At 42.9% G+C, this 24,091-nt stretch overlaps 2 protein-coding genes across 5 annotated transcripts in view; one reads left to right on the top strand and one right to left on the bottom strand.

The window, feature by feature from the left end:
• BPTF (bromodomain PHD finger transcription factor) overlaps window positions 1–8,813 on the top strand; it is a gene marked incomplete at its 5' end in the record, with an annotated part of 142,575 nt that extends 133,762 nt beyond the window's left edge. For all 3 annotated transcript variants that reach the window (XM_079725122.1, XM_079725120.1, XM_079725121.1), the window contains 2 exons: window positions 2,107–2,293; window positions 7,914–8,813. In XM_079725122.1, the coding sequence (XP_079581248.1) occupies window positions 2,107–2,293; window positions 7,914–7,950 (224 nt within the window). In that variant the 3' untranslated portion in view covers window positions 7,951–8,813. The remainder of the gene's footprint in view (window positions 1–2,106; window positions 2,294–7,913) is intronic.
• Window positions 8,814–13,787: 4,974 nt separating this feature from the next.
• On the bottom strand, window positions 13,788–18,052 carry LOC307068072 (UPF0450 protein C17orf58; the record flags this gene model as incomplete). Of its 2 annotated transcripts, none has more annotated exons than XM_079725727.1 (4): window positions 13,788–13,978; window positions 14,642–14,836; window positions 15,083–15,619; window positions 17,977–18,052. In XM_079725727.1, the coding sequence occupies 4 exons, from the start codon at window positions 18,050–18,052 to the stop codon at window positions 13,788–13,790; spliced, it is 999 nt and encodes a 332-aa protein (XP_079581853.1). The 2 variants fall into 2 exon arrangements, with proteins under 2 accessions (XP_079581853.1, XP_079581854.1); XM_079725728.1 differs by having other exon boundaries at window positions 14,642–14,833.
• Window positions 18,053–24,091: the final 6,039 nt, after the last annotated feature.

The following is a 24,091-nucleotide window of genomic DNA, read 5'->3' as shown; positions in this document are numbered from 1 at the left end:
TCCCTATTTATGTATTTTGCCATTTTGCTCTTGATATATTCATACTGTTGTCAGTGTTACTTAAGGGTTATTTATAAACTAAGGATATTTTAATGTTTTATGGCAATTGTTTGGTCATATGATAGTTTTTAACATTTTTTAAATTCAAATCTATTAATTATTATGAATTCTACCTTTAAGAGTTGTATTTTTAGCCTTTTTCCCTACCCCAGATATATAAATACTTACCTGTATGTTCTCCTAGTACTTTTTTTTTTTTTAAGGGATACTAATTAAGTTGAAATCATAAAATGTCCAAACACTACTCACATACTTCATTACAATTAGTCAGGAAGTGCCCAGAACTTAAGTCTGAATATGGTGATATTCTGGCAGGCTGTGTTTAAGCTTTCTGCCTACCTGTACAGCTTATGTGACCTACACAGAATGGATGTGCCCAAGTTTTGTGTGGAATTTAATCAGACTGGGTGCATTTTTGCAGCTGTTCTTGTTTACACGTTTTTCCCCTACCTGCGTAAACTGGAACTATCAAAGACGTGTTTGTGTGTTAAAATATTATATGTATAACATAAAATTGCCATTTTAACTACTTTTATATGCACAATTCAGTGATTAACTACATTCATTTTTGTCCTTAAATTTTAATCCACCTCGGATTACTTTGGCATATATGGCATATAGTATGAGGTAGAATTTTTCTTCAAATATAGGTAGGCAGTTGCCTCAACCCAATTTATTAATGAATTCTTCCTGTCTCTGCTTATTTGAAATGACATCCTCAACATAGGTGAAATTCTTACGCTGAATACAGTTAGGTCTGTTCCTGTTTTGAATTCAGTTCCATTAATGTTTGTATCATGTTGTGCAGTGCCACACGTTTTGTTATCACAGCTTTATAAACTTTTTAATATAAATTTATTTATTTATTTTTGGTTGCATTGGGTCTCCATTGCGGTGCGCAGGCTTCTCGTTGCAGTGGCTTCTCTTGTTGCGGAGCGTGGGCTCTAGGCACGCAGGCTCAGTAGTTGTGGCACATGGGCTTCGTTGCTCCACAGCCTGTGGGATCTTCCCGGACCAGGGCTCGAACCCATGTCCCCTGCATTGGCAGGCGGATTCTTAACCACTGCACCACCAGGGAAGTCCCTATAATTTTTTTTAATGTCTCATAGATTAAATTTTCTCCCTTTTATTTTTCAAATGTTTCTGAGATATTCTTACACTTTTATTTTTTGAATGTACTTTAAAATTATTTTCTCAAATTCTAAAATAATTATTGAGATTTAGTTAGGAATTGTGTTATCTATCAATCCTAGATTGATTTGAGATCACTGACCTTTTACTCTCCCAGGTTTTTATGTCATATTGTATATGGAATTTTCCTTCAAGCACAACTGTCTCCTGGGACCCACTGTTATTTTGGGTGGATTTAGCTCAGTATTCCAAAGCAGTTACCTGTGTACCACCCTAGTAATTTTTTTCATTTCTGCATACTACCTCTACTATTACGAACTACTATTTTTATTCATATCAGCTAATATTTTTCCCTTAAGTTTATTTTAAGTAGACACTTTATATCATTACCAACATAATCGGTAAGTCAGTATCACTTGTCACCAATAAAAGGTAACAATAAAAATTTAAAAGGAAACAAAATTATATTATTAAAGCCTAATACAAGGATCACAAAACCACAGAGATTTTATTCTTAATTCTGGACTCCTCCTTCTCTTTGTACATGTAAGGTATTTAATCAGTTGTTTGCATGTGAAAATGTGTTATACTTAGATATGTATTGTTCATGTTGTTGTAGTGTTTCCTTTGTTTCAAACCAATTGAATAAAGAGCTATTCTCTGTAGTTAATTGATAGTAAAAGACCCTTCTTAACGGTAGCCAAGATTTATCTTTTAGACCCTGAATCAAAAACAAAATTGGAAAAGTGCTTCTGTTTTCTTCAAGAATTGCTATGTAGTCTTCACTGGTTAACCAGCCTGGTTCCAGGACTGCTTGGGCAAGATGTTATGTATTCTTATTTGTCAGAACTGCAGGCAGTATTCACAGTGGAACAACCTTAAAGCTTTGAAAATCTTTTACATTTTGTTTTTAAGACCTTGCCACCATGGAAGAAAGAGTACAAAGAAGATACTATGAAAAGCTGACGGAATTTGTAGCAGACATGACCAAAATTTTTGATAATTGTCGTTACTACAATCCAAGTGACTCTCCTTTTTACCAGTGTGCAGAAGTTCTTGAGTCATTCTTTGTACAGAAATTGAAAGGATTCAAGGCTAGCAGGTAAGCAGATGTGTTCAGCGCTCTAAACTAATTCAGCTCCTAATGAGAAATTGCTGGGTTTGTTTATGATCTGCTTAAAATTATAGTCACTTTTTAAAATTCAAAAAGCATTTATCAGGCTTCCCTGGTGGCTCAGTGGTTGAGAATCTGCCTGCCAATGCAGGGGACAGGGGTTCGAGCCCTGGTCTGGGAAGATCCCACATGCCGCGGAGCAACTAACTCCGTGAGCCACAAATACTGAGCCTGCGCGTCTGGAGCCTGTGCTCCGCAATGAGAGGCCGCGATAGTGAGAGGCCCGTGCACCGCGATGAGGAGTGGCCCCCACTTGCCGCAACTAGAGAAAGCCCTCACACAGAAACGAAGAGCCAACACAGCCATAAATAAATGAATAAATAAATAAATAAATAAAAAATTTAAAAAAAAAAGCATTTATCAAATGCTTACAGGATGTAAGATGCTGTCTTAAATACCATGGGGCACATACAAAGATAGTAGTAGTAAGAGTTCTTGCTCTCACTGAGTTTACAGAAGTATAAAAATGACTGTTCTGGGACTTCCCTGGCGGTCCAGTGGTTAGGACTCCACGTTTTCACTGCAGGGGGCCGGGGTTCGATCCCTGGTCGGGCAACTAAGATCCTGCAAGCCGCGTGGCCAAAAAAATTTTTTTTAAACTGTGAGACTAATACTCAACACAGCATATAGTAGGTGAAATGCTCAAAGACTGGTAGAATTCAACAAAATAATGTTTAAAAAAAAGGACTGTTCTGTAGGGTAGAGTAAGGGGAAGACCACGAAGTGGGGAAAGCGCTTTCTCTTTCATTTGTGTTTGCTGTATCTTTTTTTTTTTTTTTTTTTTTATTGAGGTATGCGGGCCTCTCACTGTTGTGGCCTCTCCTGTTGCGGAGCACAGGCTCCGGACGTGCAGGCTCAGCGGCCATGGCTCACGGGCCCAGCCGCTCCACGGCATGTGGGATCTTCCCAGACCGGGGCACGAACCCGTGTCCCCTGCATCGGCAGGTGGACTCTCAACCACTGCGCCACCAGGGAAGCCCTGTTTGCTGTATCTTTGAAATCATAAATTGTTTTATTCTTCTGGACTTTTTCTGTGGACTAAACTTTAATCCAAGTCCACAGACCTTTTCTTTGAACCTCTAGTGACATAAAAACATTGAGCAGCTTTGCATGCTATTCAGGTACCGTGACCTTCGCGCCTTCTGTTTCTGACCTTCCGCACCTGCTCCTTCCCAAGCCCATGACTTTCTTCCTTTCAACGGAAGCCTGTTTCCCTTTTCTCTGAGAGCTGCCACTGCTCTGTAGCCCTGAGATTCATTGCTCACCATCCCCCATCCACCAGCCCGCAAGCCTGATCCTCCGTAGTCAGATTGGGTAGATCTTGGCTGGGCTGGGGTCTGGGCATCTGTATTACCCAGTGAACTCCCAAGGGACTCTGCAGACCAAAGCATAAGAATCAGTGCTCGACCTAGTCATTTTTCTCTGAGGAAAATCCTCAGGGTATTTTCTCTCCTTCTCCTGTAACAAGGTAGATCCAGAACTGTCCTTCAGAGTCAGTTTGCGTAAACTAAAAGTGAAAGACAAGCACAACTGAAGTATCCAATCACCTTCTCAGCGAAGGAGTCAGAAACTATAGGCAAGGGCGCAAGGAAAGCAGGTGGGCGGGCAGGCTGCATAGACCACCAACCAAGAGACTTCACAGAATCTCTAAAACTTTCCCATTTTTATTGTTGCCTATCTGTTAACCCGTTAGCTGTAAAACTTAAAATGGAAGAGGACTTACTTAATATGACAGAGTCCGCAGGAAAATAATAATAAAGGAAGGAAGAGGGGTGAACTCAGAGTGGTGAAAGGAATATGGTAGACGTTCGTTAGCTGATGAGATTTCAGCAGATTGTGAGGCGGAGCAGATGGACGGCGACTGACCGATGAAGGCGGGTGAAGCGCAGCCAGACTCCTCCTCGCGGGCTCCTCAGCAGACGTGACAGCCCACCGACCAGTAGGGCCCCAGACAGCCTCCAACACGGAGCCTCTGAAATAGAATCGAAGGCTCTAGAGAGTAGGAGGAGAGGGGAGCTAACTGAAGATCTAAATCCGGGCTAGTCACACCCTCCTTTAACCCCAGTGTGCAGCCTGCGTAGGAAGCCCAAAGAACTGGAAGAACACAGGGTTCTTCTCCAAAGAAGGAGAATAAGCCGTCTGCCGAGAACTAGAGTAGACAGAAGAGAATGGGACCCAGAGGAAAATCCCCTGATCTCTGAAGGATCGGCTCCCTCATTCTAACGCTGGGGCTCTCAACAGGATAATTTACTCACCCCCACCCCGTAAGGGATATTTAGCGATGCCTAGAGACATTGCTGTTTGTGACACTTGGAGGTGGTTAGTGGTACTGGCATCTAATCAGTAGAGGCCAGAGATGCTGCTAAACATCCCACAGTGCGTAGGATAGCCTTAAAGCAAAGAATTATCCAGCTCCAAAATGTCAGTTGTGTTGAGACTGAAAACTCTGATCTAAAGCAAAGCCTGCCAGTCAGTAAGCCATGCACACAGGCACAGGGTTCTCCAGGCACCCGTCTAGGCTGTTAACTTACTCTTCATAAGTGGGAACAGACAGGGACGGACAGATAGGTAAGGAAAGCCTGCAGTGTAAAGGAGAAAAAGGTCAAGGTGTAACCGAAAAATAGATTCCGGAGAGAACAAAAGAGAGCTTTAAAAAAACAAAACAAGCCTCTAAGTCATGTCCCGAGAGAAATTTTAGAAGATACTGCATCTGCAAAATAGTGAACAGGATATTAGAAATAAAGAACAACCTGAGAAAAAGAGAGTAACTGGAAAATTTTTAAAACTTATTGCACACATTGAAAGTTAAAATCAAGGAACTCTCAGTGTAAAGAGCAAAACAACAAGGGGATGAAAAATAGGAAAGAGAAAAATGTTATAAAGTATCCAATATTCATTTCATGGAAATTCCAGAAAGAAAGAACAGAGAAGACAGAGGAGAGGAAATATCAAAAGACTACTCTAATATAAGAAAAATTTCCAAACCAGTGAGAGGCACACAACTTCAAATCCAAGCAAAACTGTTCATTCAAAAAATGGTTATTGAGCCCCGGCTGTGTGTCAGAATTGACTGTAGCAGCAGATCAAACCAAGTTCCCGCTCTCCACGGAGCTCATGTTCCTGTGGGATAGGGAGGTGGACTGGGTCCGGGGTCGTGGAGTGGAGTGGATAAACAAACGACTAAGCCAGCCGGACAAGTGGGAAAAGGTCCACCGCACATACACATCACTGTAAAATCTCCAGAGGCTAAGGATGGTGGAAGCTCTTCTGAAAGCTTGTAAAGAGCTTATAACAACTTATAAATTAACAGGAATTAGACTGGTATCAGACTTTTCTCTAGCAACGTGGAATGCTAGAGGATTATGGAAGAATAAATCCAAAAGTTTGAGGAAAAATGAAGTCTGTGTCTAGCCAGTCAAGCATAGAGGCAGAATAAGTACATTTTCAAGTCACATAAGGATTCAGAAAGGGCTTCTTTTCCTTGCATACTTTCTTACCAAGTTATTTTAAGATGTGCACTAGCAAAATAAGCAAATCAAGAAAACAAAAGACCTTGAATTTCAAGAAAGCAAAGAGAACGACTCTGACCCAGAGTGACATTTGTACAGCAGGCCCATGCAGCAGGCAGTTCAAATTGGAGCAGGAGAATGGAGCACTCCCAAGAGGGATGCGTCTGGAGGAAAAAAATTGATTCATACCTTAGATAACTTAAGAATGTAAGGGGGGAAATGAAAGTCAATTAGAAACTCCATGAAAGGCAAAAAGTTGTATAGGTTACTAAGAATGCCCTCCTAGTGAAAGATTAGGTGCTACAGAGAAAAATATTTACATAGTCATGTAAACAGTACATTGATTTTCAACTTTTGGAATGTCTACAGACAAAGCATGGAAAGATTTAATTTTAAATTACAGAGAAATAAAACTTGTACTCAAGAAGGGAGGAGGGAAAATGGTTACATGAGCTCAGTTCTCGTTTGCCATAGCAGGATTTAAACAATATAAAGTTGATAAAATAAGAAATAGCAGTGTAAGAAATCTAACTACTTAAGAACTGAAAGTTCCAAGTAATTCATCCTAGAGAGCATGGTTTTCAGGTTGAGTGAAGATAGGTCAGAGGACCACAACTTATTACAAGCCCTCCGTGCTTTTTTGCTTCTTGCTTCGTACCTCTTGTAGTTATTACTCCAACTAAATTTCTAAAACTGCTTTTTTCAGCTGAAAAGGCTTTAGCCTTTGGTGGAAGTGGAAGCTGGGGGATTTGAATCCCACCCTGCTGCCAGGCTTGCAGGCAGGACGCAGTGGGGGGGATGGTGGCGGCAGCTGCTGAGGTGGGCCTGCTGCAAAACCAAGGGACTGGGGGAAGGAGAGGAGGCCCAGAGGCTGGGTCTGCACGGTGAAGGGGCTGCTCGGGAGAGCTTGCCATTTGGTGGTTTCATGTAGCTTTTTATTATATTCTGGTTTATGTAATTTTTATTAAAGAACATGGGAGCCGACTGAGAAGTTTGCTCAAGTCTGCTTATGTAAATAAAATGATATGTGAAGAGATGTTAGGGGATTTTTGTTGATTTCCAAATTTAGGGCAGAATGAACATATATGTAGCCAGTCACTGAAATATTATTTTTTATGGATTTCCAGGGTTTCCTTTGCCGTATTTTCCCCATTTTTAATTTGTGATCTCCAGCATTATTTTCATAACTGTTCTTTGTTATAATTCATCATTTATATCATCCATGTTCTTTCTTTTCTTACAGATTGTGATATCTTTAGTCTGAATTTTTAACTGGAATCAGAACTGGATGTTGGGGTCACTCTTTTATTGTACCACTTGATTACCTAATTCAAAATTGCCCCCCAGAGTTCAGATGAGTTAATATAATTTTTTAATGTTTAAAAAAAGATGTATAGTAGTAAACAATTTATTCTAGCAGCCATGTTGAACAATGTATTTAAGAATTGTAAACTCCGAGAAGACTGTATTTATATACACTATTGCAATAGAACATACTTGATAACTGTACAGTAACTTGGTTTACTAACAAAAGTTGTTAATAAAACTGTGAAACTAGAGAGGACACTTTCTGAAATTTAATAGAAAAATGTGATTTTAATACTGTTATTTCTCTCCTTTTAATATTTTTTTCCTTCATATTCCCCAACTCAATGTAAATAAACGCGCGCGTACGTACACACACACACACACACACACACACACACACACCTTTTACCACAATGGTAATGCTTCTGTAAATGTCTCTATTTGTTCCTTTGACTAAAAATGTTGTATTGGACATATATATATGTATATATATTTATATTTCTTTTTTTAATATTGGCTTTTTCCAGTGAATTATCATGTTTACTGTACAATAAAAATTTTTAATTTTATAGGGTAAAAATTTCTTACTTGTTCTCATATTTGCTTGCCAAGGGTGAATGAAAGAACATGGCTGCTTTCCCCAGACAGACTGACCTTGGCATCCACATAAAGCATCACTGTTTTCAAAAATGAAGGGTGCTTAATTGTTCCCTTTTTTCTGTATTCTGTAGGTCTCATAACAACAAACTGCAGTCTACAGCTTCTTAAAGTTCAGCGTGTTAACCTAGCATAAAACACAGCAAGAATCTGGTTGAACTGTTTTAAATTAAGGAGCCAGATGTTTTTAGTCAGGTTATCCTGACAAGACTTGACCTAAACTTCGTTTTTATTGGTCATAACAGTCCAATTATATTCTTGGCCAATTTTGTCCAACGGACAAGGGAAAAAGCAAAGTCAACGACACCATTATCTTGTCAAGATCAAATGGTTTTACTATTGTGGCAGAAGCGGGAAAACTTTGTTTATTGAAGAAAAAAAAAGAAAGAAAGAAAAAAAGATAATATGGGGTCAAGTGTAACTCCATGGAAATGCCACGTCTGCTCTTCAGTGAAGAAGCTGGTTTAGAGTCTCACAGAAAACTTTCAACTGTATTTATTTATTGTTGCAAAAAAGACGCTTTTTTATTGCTGCCCTCATTTGTCAGCTAATTATTTTTTCTTATAAAATCCAGCCCCGGTTACATGTAATCCATTCTGTATCTTATCATGATTCCTGTAGGTAAAAGTACAAGACGACCTCTAGATGTCTTTTCTTTCTATGAAAGGAGCTGCTATGTACACATGTGCACACACATACAACTGGGAATCAACAATGAGTTTATTGTTCATAGTAGATAAAAATTAAGCTTGCATAAAGGTTGGGCTAAGTGGTCCTGGACTACAGACTGTGTTGCCTTGAATATAACAGTACAATTTGTCATTTACTCTGCACCAGGTTAAAATGAGTAAAATCTATTTGAAGGTATCTTGTTTGTAAACATTTGTCAGATTCTAATTTTTTTTCTTTTTGTATTAAAATTCAACTATGGATGTATATGAAACAAAATAAATGGAGATAATTTTTCTCCCACAGACGGTGTCTTTGAATGTGCGCTAATGATTCTCTGTAAGCCATTGAGGGGAAAGGGAGGGCTGCAAGCAAGATAAATAAATAAAAGGCAGAAGGATCTGATTGTACCTGGATTTCTCCAGGGTAGTAGTGGTCCTTCATTTTATAATTCCCAGCCCACTGTCATCACATCGAAGAAAAATATTCAAGGGTGCTAATCCTGTTGCATCAATTGATCAGACTAATAAAAAAGGTAATGTGACAAAATACACATTGCCTTCATCTGTACATTATATGATACCAGGCAAATTATCAGTTACAGACCACTGCTTATATTTTATGAAGGGCATTTTTTAAAATGACTTCATCCTTTTTGTATTTTTTTGTTGGGTGAGTTTTTTTGGGTTTTTTTCCCACATAAGAAGAAGTAGTGTAAGCAGTAGGGGGAAAAAATGGAAGCAGCAGAGGAAGGCGTATTTTGCATGTTTTTCCTTTCAGTGTTCTAATCTTACATGTTGTATTTCTTCATTGTAATAATAGCTTCTGTGAGATCTGCCATAGTTGGTTTATGCAGCTTTGCAAAAATTTTACTAGATTTTGCACTAATTCGTATTAGCTTTGTCCTACCAAGTTCTGGAATTTATCCAATTATTGTTTTTTAAAAGTTTCTTTCTGTTTAATATCACCCTGCTATGCAAAACCTTTCCCAGACCTTAGTTTCTTAAAAGAAAGACGTTGCTAACATTTCCCAGTTCTTTCTTCTTACAGGCTCAGGTGTGCAAGTTATTCTGGGTTAATTTTATCTAATGAAGCCCATTCCTTTTTGTACATAAAAATAATCACTTAAACTTATGCTTACAAACTAAAGAGACTAATTGCTCAATATTGAAAACATGGAAACAGTTTTTGCTTAAAATACTAACATGGAAGTAGTCTAATATAGGTTATTTTGTCCTTTTACTTTTAAAAAATGTTACATATTGTATGCACTGTGCTGATGCAAGAATCTTACATTTTAATGAATTATAAAATTATTCTGCATCTCATCATGTCACAGTATTTCTGTACTATTTATTCATATATATGGATATAGATGGGCTTAATCATTTAAAACTTGTTGCAGCAAGAACTTTCCTACCTGTAGGCAATAGATTGCTATGTTTTTACGAGATTGTGGCAAATTTAAACAGCAGTTCTTTTTGTACGTAATAGGACATTTCATCCTAGAAAAATAAAGTAATGTTTTGACATTGGATTTGGTGCGGTTTCTAATGAAACAGTGGTTGGTTGGTTAACATTTTCTGTAGGTGTTGGCATTGCCAAATTGTACAAAAGTAAATTTTGTGGAAATCCTCAGGCCAGGAATATGTTAATTTCATATATGTATTTAATAGTATAAAGCCTTTTGCAGCTTCTATCACCATATAAATACATAGACATTTTATAGTTTTATCAACTACAGAGCTTTAGTGTTTCAAAAGTAATTTTTGGAAAAACCTGCATTCTTATAACATACTGAGTTTCAAAAGCTGCTTTTCTACGAGTATTTGACAAGCTTCTGCTACTCAATAAAATATACATATTACAGCTATTTTGCTTTCAATAATCCAAGTAGTAGAATGCACATTTGTTATACTGTTAGGATTTTTCTACACAGTCTTTGGGCCTGTATATATGTTTAATTTGCATCAACAGATTTCCTTTGCTAACAGTATTTTCAATGCTTGTTATATTTCATCTGCCAGGTTCACAATCCTTGAAACCATCTCATAAAAAGTATTTTCATAATATTGGTAAGGCTTTTTTCTCCTACCCAAATTCTGCAGGATTTGCACTTAATGTCCTGCGGTAGTTTTAAAAAATTGTGAACTTTCAGAGATATTTTCTAAAGTAAAACAATTACCTTTTTATATTTCAAGTGGCCTGGAGTGTTATTAAGAGACTCTGAGATTTGCTGCTGTTTGTAATCTACCTTCCTGGAATCTGCAAATAAAAGTTCTTTCCCTATTTCTGTTCATTTGTTAGGCAAACTCCCTGCATCTTTGTGTGTTTCTGATACTAAAGAGCCAGTGTGGTGACCTTTTAAATCTACACACTTAGCCTCATGGCTGAGGCCATTACCCACAAGTGTCAGATTTCTTGTCCTTAAAATGAGAATGGTGATCTCTCATGAGCAAAGTAATGTCTTGGGGGAAGGATTTTTAATAAACTGAAATATTCTGAAGTACTTCTGGATACTTGGAACAAGACACCGAAAGAGACATTTCCTAGATCACACCCCGCTTGATCCAATTTGGACCAAATTCAACTAAAGGAAATAAGTGCTATATTTTTTAAATGATAGAGTCCTGTACCCGAAATTGAAGTTACTCATTGTAGGTAGTGGGTCAGTTTTTAGGTGTTTGCATATACCTGTGTTTGATCAACCTTAAAAATGATTTTAAGAGAAATATAAACTGTGCTAAGTGATACCTTTCAAAGACAGTTAAAAGCTAGTACAAAAAAAAAAAGGATGTTTTATAGACCTTTCCCTACCAAAAGAAAAACACTTTTTTCCGCTTGAGTTCCAACAGCTTAATGGAAGGAGGGGTGTGTTGAGCTCCTCTTGAAGGCAACAGGGTATTTTATTGTGTCCATGATCCTTTAGTCTTTGGAGCACAAACCATGTGCTAAGGAAAATCTATCAACAGGAGAAAAGGATTCGGAACTACAGTGAATTTGGGAATTAAAATTTTCCATAAAATTAAAAGATTGTACTGAAGGTACCGACTGAATATTGAGAAGATTCTTCTTATACTTTTTTGCCTAACCTGGAATTCCCAGTCTGTTGTGCACCACCTCCCGTGCATATATCCCCATATGCACCACTTTTCTACCTCATTTGAGCCTCAATCACTTTCTTTTTTTTTTTTTTGGCGGTGCCTCTTGGCATGCAGGATCTTAGTTCCCTGACCAGGGACTGAACCCGAACCCCCTGCAGTGGGAGTGCACGGAGTCTTAACCACTGGACCGTCAAGGAAGTCCCGAGCCTCGCTCATCTTTCATTGCAAACCTGGTCTTGATGGCCTTAAGTCTAACAACGTTTCTAAGAAACTGGCCTGCTTGTGTTTGCCAAGGTGTACATACTAACCGTGTGACCTCCCAGTATCACACAGATCACAGTTTTGGCACTTTTTGTGTGATTCCAAAACTTCTTAGTATTATCAAAGCAATCTAATCAAACCCTAACCCTCAGGCTTATATCAAAGTGACTTTTTTTCTATCTTTTAAACTAGAGCTATTTATAACACTTCTCTTTATGCTCTGACATCTGACCATCCAACTAATAATTTATCTATTTGGCCATTTTGTAATTTTCCCCACCATGTTACTCAGGATCACCACTTAGCCATTTGACATTTAAAAATTTGGCTTTGGTTTTTGTGACTGGTGCTACTTCTGTCTTCGTTAATTTTTATCCTAAAGAAAACTAGCCCAGAAGCTCTTCATTCACTGCATACTCTAATCTACTGCCAATGGTTTTGTGTAATAATGCAGTGGATTCCCAAGAAGCAATTCTAAGATAATTTTTAATAAGCTTGGGCACAACTCATTCTTGGCAAATCTTCTAAAAAATCCCTCAGTTAATGCTTTACCACGGCATAGTCAGAACCTCTCAACTTTTATTTTACCTCTTTGCCCCGTTTGGGACAAATAAGGTAACAGTATCTCCCATCACAATCAGTTGTTATGTCTTACAGTCTCTCTGTGCTGTCCTGACATCCTGTGTGTATATAGTGCTTCTGTGAGGCCTTTAAAGACTCTGTGCCATTACAGACTAATGACACATCCTGAGCTCCAGAGTGAATCTCATCTGAGACCAAATGGACTGTTTTTATCTCTTCAGTGGAGTTCTTTTTTCTATCTTTCTTTAGGCAGTAATCTTCAACCATGGATTATCAGTGTCTCTATTCACAGCGTTTCAAATTAAAGCACAGCTTGGTCTTCTGAAAAAAAATTGTTAATGTCTTTGTGGGCTGAGATATAAAATCAATAATAAATTCAGTTCGTGATTAAATCTTTTTCAAGCCAACTGGAAAACGTTTAAAATTCACGTGCTTGCAAGCCGTCATTAAATATTGGTTCCAGGGTTTTTGGAGTAAGTTTGAGAAATGCTTTTTCCCAAACCTTTTGGGGCTCAGTGAGGCTGAAAAAACCAGGTGCATCCAAGATCTGATTTCACAGAAAGATTTACTGCTTTACAAACACAAACATGATACTTGGTCTTAATAGAAAAATGACATCAGATACACCCAGAATATGTTTGGTATTGGGAAAGCTGCCAGTATGGCACAAAACATAGGATTTTAGAAGCAGGGAGTCATGAAAATAAACTGTATCTTATATTTTGGTACATCAGGAACACTTGTTTGAACAAACATTTGTTTGCTTGAATAAGCCCTTCAGTACTCTAAATGTAAAACTTTAATAATTGTCTCGGGCTCTGACTTTAGTGTTTGATCTAAATGTGTTCTAAATGACTTTTCATACGTCTGACTAGTGCACTTACTGTTATGTACAGAATTTAAAATGTGATGGTTTTAGTATAAAATTTGGTTTGATACATGATATAAACTATTCAAAATTGTATATTTAAAATCAAGGAAATGTTTTTGTGAACTATTTCTACTGAAGAATGTATTTAAATTAAAATAATTAAAAATAAACAACATGAAGCAGTGATCTGTTAACTGGACAGGTCAGTTATCTGAGCTTGTGTGAGTAACTGGCACACCAGTTGAATAACTTCACCACAGACCTCAGAAGCATAACCATTTAAGAAGCATTTTGTAAAAAAGTGCCAACTTGAAGATGAGAGTTGGCACTTTGCAACTAGTTCCTAAAGGAGCTGTGTGCCCTGTTCTAAAGGAAAATCCAGTTACTTAATGATAGGCCTTTCCTGTCTTGATGCTGAATTCCAAGTCTCTTATGATCCAGAAATGCCAGGCTGGTATGTTTCAAATGCACTGGGTGTGAATTGCCCCTTGCACTTGCCCATCCCTTTTCCGGTTAAATCTTTTCACATAGCTGCTGCTGCTCCTGAGAAGTCCATCTCCTGGTCGGAGGCGCCCTCTCAGGACCTGAAGGAGAGCTGTAGGTAGCTGCCTTCTCTTATGGTAGATGTGGCCCATCACAATATACCTGCTGCCTGAAAAAAAAAAAAGCCAAAATATAAATTCATAGTTATCTTTCAAATACCACGTAACAATAAGAAAATGTAAGGCTTTTAAGAAATGCCTAAGCTTGACTCTCTTATCTTGCTGCACATGTTGGATCTCAGACATTTAAACCTCAGACAGCAGGTGGAAATAGCCTAGTGACCTTTATAAGATAATCAGATTACTCAGCCTGTAAACAGCCAGCACTAGAAACAAAGGTCCTAATCACAACAGTGCCAGCAGTATTTTACAGAGAACATCTCTAGAAAGACGTGGGAATGGGCATTACCCGCCCCCCCCCCCAAACACACGCGCCCAGCAAAAGACGTCTCTAAACTCAGTTTTAAAAGCCCCTTAGGCATCCTGTCTGGCAACGGTGTTTCGTCATTCACTCCACTTGTCAACAAATATTGAGTGTTTGCTTTGTGCCAATCCGCTCAGTTCCCATCTTTAACCGGAGGCGCTGATGGAATTTAAATCACAGAGTGGCCGAAATAATACCTGTCTTCTAAATTCTATTCATTTTAGAATAGCCCTCCCCCCCCAAAAAAAGGTACTGGGGTAACCGATAGAGACTGGGCTGTGGCATGTCAAAGTTACAATGGTGACATAAAGAACATATATAAAATGATCACTTAGATCAGTTTTAATACCAGGTTTAAATTCTGGGCATGGCTTATTGCAACTAGAGGAGTCTAGGGCTAATATGTGGACTCGGAAGAAAAACCCGTCCGGAGTGATGTACAGGCGGTTCATCTTGTACAGCCCGTCCCGGTCCACCAGCAGAGTCACCAGCCGGATCCCTGTACCGAGGACGTCCACATCATGCACGATTCCGTTGACTGCTGCTTTCAAAAAACAAAGAGTTTGGAGAAATGCATAGCGCTCACATCCTCTTTCTCTCCCCAGTGCGTTTCTAACAAATCACAAAATAGTCCACACGGCTCTGGGGCTGCAGGACCGAGTGGGTGGGTTTCTCTAGGGTTTGGTTTAGGGGTCCCGATGCACAGCCCGGCGCTCTCGGCTCGGAAAGGCTCGCCCTGCGGCCTGGGCTCGGCCGCCCGGGCCCGGGAGGAGCTGCGGGCGGGGCTCACCGAACTCGCTGGCGCAGTAGGACTCGCGCTCGTCCAAGTCCGCCCTGCAGGCGCGCGCGCAGGGCTCCGCGCCGGGCTCCGCATCCTCCCTCCGCTGGGGGCTGAGACGCGACGGCGGCGCGGGCGCGGGTTCCGGGGGCGGCGCGGCGGCGCGCGGCCGGTTGGGGTGGGCGGGGCCGGCGGGGGCCTCGGCGGCGCGCGTGGGAGGCCGCGCGGCCGGGAGGCGCAGGGCCCGGGCGCGCGCGCGCCGCGGGGAGTCCTCCAGCGCGGGCACGCGGCGCGGCGACGCACGGTTCTCGGCCTGAGAGAGGCGCGGGCTCGGCGGGCCGGCGGGCGCGCGCGCGGCCTCCCGGAAGCCGGCCCGGTTCTCGGCGGCCGGCTGGGGCTTCCGGCGCCGCAGGTCGGACCAGGCGCGGGGAGCGGCCTCGGCTGCGCGCGGCCGCCGCGGGGTCTCGGGGACTGGCTGCGGCCGGGGCCCAGGCGTCTCCGCACTCGGGCCGCCGCCGGGGTCGGGCTTCCGGTTGTGGGGCGGCGAGGCTGTAGGGAGAGAAGAGGAGAGGCCGGGGAGGCCGTCAGGGTAGGAGAGGCCGGGGAGGCTGAGAGGAGAGGGGAGGGGTGGGGAAAGGGGAGGCTGAGAGGAGAGGGGAGGGGTGGGGAAAGGGGAGACTGAGAGGGGAGGGAAGGGGACGGGGGTGGGGGGAAGGGGAGAGGCAGAGAAGAGAGGGGAGGGAGGCCGAGAGGAGGGGAGGGGAGGCGAGGCCGGGGAGGCTGAGAGAGGAGGGAAGGCGGGCAGAGATGAGGCTGTGGAGGGGAGGAGAGGCCGACTGGGGGGAAGAAGAAATGGCTCTGGGAGGGGAGAGGAGATGGGGGACAATGTAAACGCAGCGTACACCTGCGAGAGGCGACGTGGAGAGGGCAGCAGACATGGAAGTGAAGGAAAGAGAACGGGAGGAGGAAGAGGAAGGCGCCCCGGCTTGTGGTGAGCACAGGTTTCCTAGGCCCCAAGAAGACGGAGATGAGGGTCTTGCCCTCTAAGAATGAGGGCAACTAAGAACATTTTTCTCACCACATGGGAACATTTCATTTTGTTAAGGAAGCTTTGCAAATCAATAGCTTTTCAAATTACAACCACCTATTTGTTCTAGGACTAAAGATAACTGACAACTTTGGTTAAATAACAAACTCTTTTGCCCTTTCTTTAATATATATGTAAACATCCGCCTTTTTGCTATGTACAGTTTGTTGAGAAAGTACCAAGAGCAAACCCCAGGGGGAAAGGTCTCATATTACAGGTTCTCCTAATTGTTTAAGCGCCCCTGACAACAGAACTATTTGGTTTTCCCATCCGTGTTTACACTGTCATCTTGGTCTGTGCAGAGTCGAGCATCTGTGAGTGGATTTTTATCTGGCTTCTTGGACACCACTTAGTAGTAAACCACAGCTTAGAAGGAGGTTTAAAGCGTGGCTGGGCGCAGAGGCCCCTGGTTAAGTGTAAAAGCACCCGCATTGCTTACACTGCCCGACCCCCACCCCTTCCCAAGGTGGAGGAAAAGCTCCTGAATGGCAAACGGCATGAAAACAAATTTTTGAAATTATTCGTGATTTTCCCCAGCTCTGCCGGCAGGTTGGTGAGCAAACTTCAGCAAGCTTAAAATCTGGGCCAATTTCCATGCCCAGTTACACAATATCACCTCTCCGTTTGCCTGGGTCCCAGTGCCCTCCAGACGGGCACAAGAGCCCATCTTTTTTTTTTTTTTTTTTTTTTTCCCTATTATTTTAACGGCTGGTTTTCAGCATTTCTCTCTGGCATCGAAGAGCTTGGTCTGCCCATTTGCAGTTCTTGCAACACTTCATTTAAAGTGATTTATCTTGCCAAATTGACAGTCTCCTTTCAAATCAGCTTTCACCCAGCAATAATAGCTGGTTGTAGTTCATGTTTTTGCAGAGAGGTTGATTCTGGCTCATTATGTTCAACTTTGCCCATACACAGCTGAATAAAGTTCTGGTGGATATCCAATTCCTGACTGTCAACTGTTGACCTCACAACTGCTTCCCCATTGATATCACCATCTGTTGTCATGGGAAAGATTGTCTGATATTTGGGTTAAATGCCACTGAAGTCATTCAGTTTCCATGTGGAAAAATAACCCAAAGTAAATTACCCTGTGAGGTGCGGAAGCTATTTTTCCCAGAGATAGTGAATCAAACGGAACATCCAAATAAAAGCCAGACAAAAACACCTCCCCGCAGAGAACCTCTTATTTCTTCATTCCCTCAGTAATTTTCATCTCAGGCATGAAATTGTGTGTGTGTGTGTGTGTGTGTGTGTGTGTGTGTGTGTGTGTGTGTGTGTGTGTGTTTTAAAGACTCAGGTGTCCCAAGGCCATTGGTTGCGGCTGCAGGGAGAGGGGAGAAAGGTCCGATTTCGGCTCCCTCCGCTCCCAGCCCCGGTGGGGCGCACCCAGCTCCTCGGATCGCCGGCGGGACGGGGACCCGGGCGCTGGGCGGACCCCGCGCTCCTCCGGGCGCCCGCCGCCCGCCGCGTCCCGCGAGCCCGGCCCGCACGGCTCCCGAAAGGCGCGCCGCGACCCCTTTTGACACTTTCCCTCCTCTGTGATGGAGCAACTACTTAACATGCAAAGTTTCTCCAGCCTGCCCGGCTCGCTCGAGATCATTTCAGTAGCTGAACAACTGGCTTCATTCCGATAAAGGCTGCCAAGACACACACAATCTTGGGGACACATTTTGCTCCTTTCGAACACGAACACGGACCTGGAATCTCCTCTCTGGCAAGCCCTGACCCCTTTCTCGTCCCGCCCTTCATCGCGCCCTCTCCCCAGCTCGCCCCCGGATCCCAGCCCCTCTCCCAGGGCTCAGCGTTTCATCGATCTTACCTTTTCTCTCCGCCACTGGGGCTTCGGGAGATGATCCAACGATCAAACAGAGGAGCCAGAAAGCTCTAGCTGTCATGTTTGTAGACACGGTTCCCAGGCTCTAAAACTGAGCCTGGGCTTTTGCTCTTTCTCTCCCCCAACCCCTTCTCCACCCCCCCACCCCCGTTCATGCTAATGAGGGGCAGCCTTTGGGGAAACGGGAATCACTCACTGAACAGACCATTGGAACAAAACCGAGCTGCAGGGATTTCTCCCACCTCCTTAGGGGGACGAGCACGTGGCCTCTCAAAGTTGTCCCTGGGAACGTCTGTCCTGCGATCTGTGGGCAATGAGAGCATCAAAACCTACACTTTAAACCCGTGTGGGTTTTGCGGGCCGGGGTTGGGTGGAGGAGAGGGTGGGGTGGCCAGTGGAGAGAAGAAGGATGTTGAGGGGCTGAGGGACAGGGTGGGGGAGTGTGAGTGATAGGGAGATTTGTCTAGATTAAGTCAACAACAAATAGGCAAATTAGAGCTTAAGACAGTTTGGGCTTGTGGAAAGGAGGAGATTCCAGATGACAGAAAATTCATCCCAGATTGTCTCAGGGATTCTGAGAGGAACCAAGTCACTACATCCTAGGTCTGGTTACACTGTTTTACTATATATACAATATTTATATTCTAGAATCAGAAAGGAAAAAAGCCTCAGTAAAATAGCTTTTCTTTTCCCTCCCCCTGTCCCCAGTTGAAATTGGTAGCAGGTTGGCTAGATTCATCAAGCCCATGTGAGTGCCTTTTACCCACCAGGAGCTAGAGAATAAAAAAGTAAAAATCCTTCCCAGCTCTCTAATGATGGCTCATTTCCTCAAGAAAGGTGGATTGTTTTTTTTTCTTTCTTTCTAAGAAAAACTCATTCACTACTTAGGTCTGAATTCTTGAAATGGCTCTGTATATTTGTCCTGAGCTAAGGACCCTGTCCCTCAGACTGAACAGAAACAGCATTCACCAAAGGGGGAAGTAAGCTCACCATAGTAAACCCACAGCCTTACCAACATGTATCTCATTTCAACAGCTTCAAATCCAAAAGGAAGGGGAAATGCATTGAGATGAAGGCATTTTTATCTGAAGTACATGAGCCAACAGTGAGATGCAACTGCTAAAAGAAATAACAAACTTTTGCTGCACTAATATCTTATGTCTCAAAGATAATAGTGCTAGTGGACCGATCAGATTTGGGGTGGGGGGGATCATGTTTTCAAGAAAGACACTGGAAAGGTAGAAGGAAAACAACTGGGTGGTGAGAGGGCTGGAATCCATCATGGTCAAGTTCTTTTGGAGGAACTGAGAATAGGCAGCCTAGGCACAGAAAACCTTTTGTTATATTTTGGGAAAGAACCAGTAAGTAGAAGTTATGAAGTGACAGGTTTAATTTCAGTTTAAGAAACAATATTCTAACAACTGAGATCTCCAAGAAAGCAGGCTGCTTTGAGGTGTTGTGACAATGAGGTCCTGGGCATTGGGGGTATCCAAAGAGAACGTGACTCAGGGATACTGTAGAACAGGTTCCTGAATCCGGTGTGTGTTGGTTTGAGGGATGTGGTGAGATAAATGTGTTCTAGGGAGGAGTTGGCTGTCTAGTCACAGGCTGACAATATGTTGGAGGGGGTCACTATGTCTGTAGTCTGGTTCTCAACTTTCCTCAGCTTGAAACTCAGTTTTGTCAATGGATTAGATTTGTGGGACCAACTCACGTTAACCAAACTCATAAAAAGAAGATGTATAAACCAGAATGTCACTTATTAATTTGTAATAGAGAGGATATAGCAAAGGTGATTCAGAGGTCTAATTATTAATCAGGAGATTGCGTGTTGAGCACTAAATCAAATTGCAGTTGAAGGTGGGCTAATCTTCCCTCATTTGAGTTTTAGAGGAGCGAATTCTCTATTTCCTCCAAAAGAGTATATCTCTTCAGTCACTACAAGGCTTGGGTACACCAGAGTCAGTGTCTCCAGATTCTGGCCAAGACCAAAAAACACTGTGAAATTCGTGCTTTGGGGTTTATAATTTATAGATGTCCTTAGATCCCCTTCTTTCACATACTCTTTAAGTCAAGTGGAATAAAATTAACTAGGCTTAAGCTTTCTCAGTTACAACCACATCTCAGACATAGCTGCCTGAGATAATATTCAAGTCACCCAGATCCAGTTTGGGGTGTTCCCGAAACTCTTCTGTTGCAGGAATGTTGTGAATGCCCTGAAGCCCACACCCTGAAATGTAGAGGCAGAGAGCTGACTGGAAGACTCCTCGAGGCTCCCAGGGTGGCACCAGCCTGGAAGAACTTGCCAGGGTCCAAGGCTGCGTCTTGGGCAGCACATGGCTTGCAGGAGCAGAAGCCATATTCATGGTGGAAAGCACAGAGAGCTCAAAGAGATTGAACTACGTAAGTCAGAATGCCACTTTATTAATTTACAACAAGAAATCGACTCAGGCAGACCTGCAGGCTCGTGTCAGCCTGGCTAGCATTCTCTTTCTAAAAACAAGTCACCTGAGAAGCCAAATTACCATCAGAGTGCTTGATAAACCAGAGCACAGGGAGTTCGTCCTACAGTTGGAATGTTTTTGGTTTTTTTTGTTTTTTTTTCCGGTACGCGGACCTCTCACTGCTGTGGCCTCTCCCATTGCGGAGCACAGGCTCCGGACGCGCAGGCTCAGCGGCCATGGCTCACGGGCACAGCCTCTCCGCGGCATGTGGGATCCTCCCGGACCGGGGCACGAACCCGTGTCCCTTGCATCGGCAGGCGGACTCTCAACCACTGCGCCACTAGGGAAGCCCAATTGGAATGTTTAAAGGTATTTGTTTCTCATAACCTAATATGTCCACCTTTACATGCCTATCTTCCACGTGTCAGGTGGAAGAACCTAAGAGCCTAATTGCCTCCCTCTCCCCTGCCAATTTCTGGCATTTTGAGTGTATCTTTCTGCTTTGCAAATAATTGTTGAGCATCTACTGTGCGTTGTATAGTAAAGGATTTGTGCCAGGTTCCTGGCATGGAGCTTCTAACTCTTGGAATCTCCCGAGTGATGGAAGTGTCTTAATGATTCACGAGCTTCCTGGATTACACCTGAGTTTATGCTAATGCAGTGACTCTTGGAGGGCCCCTTGATAGCTTTGGGCTGGGAGCTGGTCATCAGAAAGACCAACCATGTAATTAGAGGGTTGGGACTTTGAGTCTGTCTGACCTCCAGGGGGCGGAGAGAGTCTGGAGATTGCGTTCAATCAGATGGTCAATGATTTAATCCATCATGCCTGCTTAATGAAACCCACTGACAGCTCAGTGGAGCTTCCTGGTCAGTGACCACATTGATGTGCTAGAAGGGTGATGCGCTGTGATCCATGGAGAGAAAACCCTGAAGCATCTGGGACCCTCCCAGCTCTTGCCCTCTGTGTCTCTTCATTTGGCTGGGTCTGATTTGTATCCTTTGTAATAAAACTTTGATCATAAGTAGAGCACTTTCCCAAGTTTTGTGAGTTGTTGTAGAGAATTATCAAGCCTGAGAGGAATCTTGAGAACCCCCTAGATTTATACCCAGCGGTCTGAAATGAGAGCAGGCTTGTTCTGGGTCATCTGCCCTTTAACTAGTGAGGCCTGCGCTAACTCTGGGTGGTTACTGTCAGAACTGAATTGCAGCCCACCACTTGGTATCAAAACACTATGTGCCCCGGGAATGCCCTGGCGGTCCAGTGGTTAGGACTTGGCGCTTTCACTGCCAGGGCCCAGGTTCAATCCCTAGTTGGGGAACTAAGATTCCACAAGCTGCGCAGCACGGCCAAGGAAAAACAAAAACAAAGAAACACCATGTACCAGGCATTTTAGAAGCTGGAAATACCCATCGTCATCATCTTTCTTCAAAAAGAGTACAATACTGTTGCTCTGGTTCCCAGTAGGTAAATTAGGGTCATGTTCTAGTTCAAGTTCAGGACCATCCTGATTGGGGCCGAGGTCTCCCCAGATTCTTCAGGCTTTCACAGATAGCTGCTAGGTTTACTCCCACAGGCACCAGGCTAGATCCTGGAATACTGGGACATAAATCCTCCCCTCAAGTGGCTGACAGACTGCTGTGGGGAATAACGTTCCGTTATAGTGTTAAGTGCAATATTAAAAGGCTACAGGAGACATCACATAAACTCTGGTTTGAAGAATGACTGGGACTCACCAGAGAGACCAAGGAGGGCAGGCATTGCAGGCTGAGACAACAGCACATGCAATGGCACCGGGGTACAAGAGAGCATGTGAATCTACCCAGGCCCAGGAAGCATGGTGGCACACTAAGGAAGGAGGCCCAGTGGGGGAAGATGCTGAGAGCCTCGATGCCCTATAGGTGGACTCTCCACAGACAATGGTCAGTAGCTGCTTTTTATTTTTTAATTTTATTTATTTAATTTTTAAAATTTATTGGCCATGCCACTCGTCTTGTGGGATCTTACTTCCCCGACCAGGGGTCGAACCCAGGCCCTCGGCAGTGAAAGCACCGAGTCCTAACCACCAGACCTCGAGGGAATTCCCTAAGTAGCTGCTTTTTAATTCTTGATTTTGTTTTCCTATCACTGTACGTTATGCTAATGAAAAATTTGGAAAATAAAAATAGAGTAGACACAAGAACTATCGCCATCAATCACTTCCCTGGTGGCGCAGTGTTTAAGAATCTGCCTGCCAATGCAGGGGACACAGGTTCGATCCCTGGTCTGGGATACATCCCACATGCGCAGAGCAACTAAGCCCACGAGCCACAACTACTGAGCCCACATGCCACAACTACTGAAGCCTGTGTGCCTAGAAGCCCATGCACTGCAATGAAGAGTAGCCCCCGCTTACCACAACTAGAGAAAGCCCACCTGCAGCAACAAAGACCCAACGCAGCCTTAATTAATTAATTAAAGGAAAAAAAAAAACCCAACAATCACTGCAATATTCCCATGTTTTTCCTTCCAGGCTCTTTCTTAGATACCATTTCACACAGATGCCATCAGAGGACCAACACTATTTTGGATCCTGTGTTGTTCACATGACACCATGACAAGGGCACCTCCCCATTTTACCTGTCAGGTATACAATTTTGTATTCAGCTTTTATTCAATGGAAATTAAAATATTATTACAAACTCTTTGTAGATACGAAATCTCATAAGTCCATAATATGTTCTCATTTAGACAAACCATCACTTGTGAACATTTTAGGCTGTTTTCAATTTTTGCTGTTGTAAAACGTTCCGTGTCCCCGTTAACAAAGGAATGAATGTATTGAGACATACTGAAATATTCTAGAGGAGGGTTTCTCCACCTCGGCACTACTGACATTTTGGGCAAGATAATTCTTTGTCATGCGTTGTTAACCGGTATCTCTGGCTTTATCTACTGGATACCAGTAGCGCCCCCCACCTCCAGTTGTGACGATCTAAACTGTCTCCAGACATTGCGATGTCTCCTGGGGACAAAATCGTGAACGATAATCACTGCTAGACAGCAATGAAATTAAATGAACTACAATTACAAAAGCAAAGTATAGAGGAATCTCATAAACATGATATCAAGTAAAAGAAGTCCGACACAAAAGACTATATACTATGTAATTTCATTTCTATAAATTCACAAATAGACAAAATTAATCTATGGAGTTAAAAGTCAGGTTATGGTTATCCTGGGGATGGGTAGTGACTGGAAAGAATACAGAGGGGGAGGTGTTCTGTGGTGTTGAAATGTTGTATAGTTTGATCTACTAAATTTTTTTTTAATTTATTTTTGGCTGCGTTGGGTCTTCATTGCTGCTCATGGGTTTCTCTAGTTGCCTCGAGCAGGGGCTACTCTTCCTTGTGGTGCATGGACTTCTCATTGCAGAGCACGGGCTCTAGGCTCTCAGGCTTCAGTAGTTGTGGCATGCAGGCTCAGTAGTTGTGGCTTGTGGGCTTAGTTGCTCTGAGGCCTGTGGAATCTCCCCAGACCAGGGATCAAACCCGTGTCCGCTGCATTGGCAGGCGGATTTTTTTTTTTTTTTTTTTTTTTTTTGCGGTATGCGGGCCTCTCACTGTTGTGGCCTCTTCCGTTGTGGAGCACAGGCTCCGGACGCGCAGGCTCAGCGGCC

Source organism: Hyperoodon ampullatus (genome assembly GCF_949752795.1).
Source record: "Hyperoodon ampullatus genome assembly, chromosome: 19".
Lineage (NCBI taxonomy): Eukaryota > Metazoa > Chordata > Mammalia > Artiodactyla > Ziphiidae > Hyperoodon > Hyperoodon ampullatus.
The sequence above is the reverse complement of the archived record's forward strand: the minus strand, read 5'-3'. Positions and strand labels throughout refer to the sequence as shown.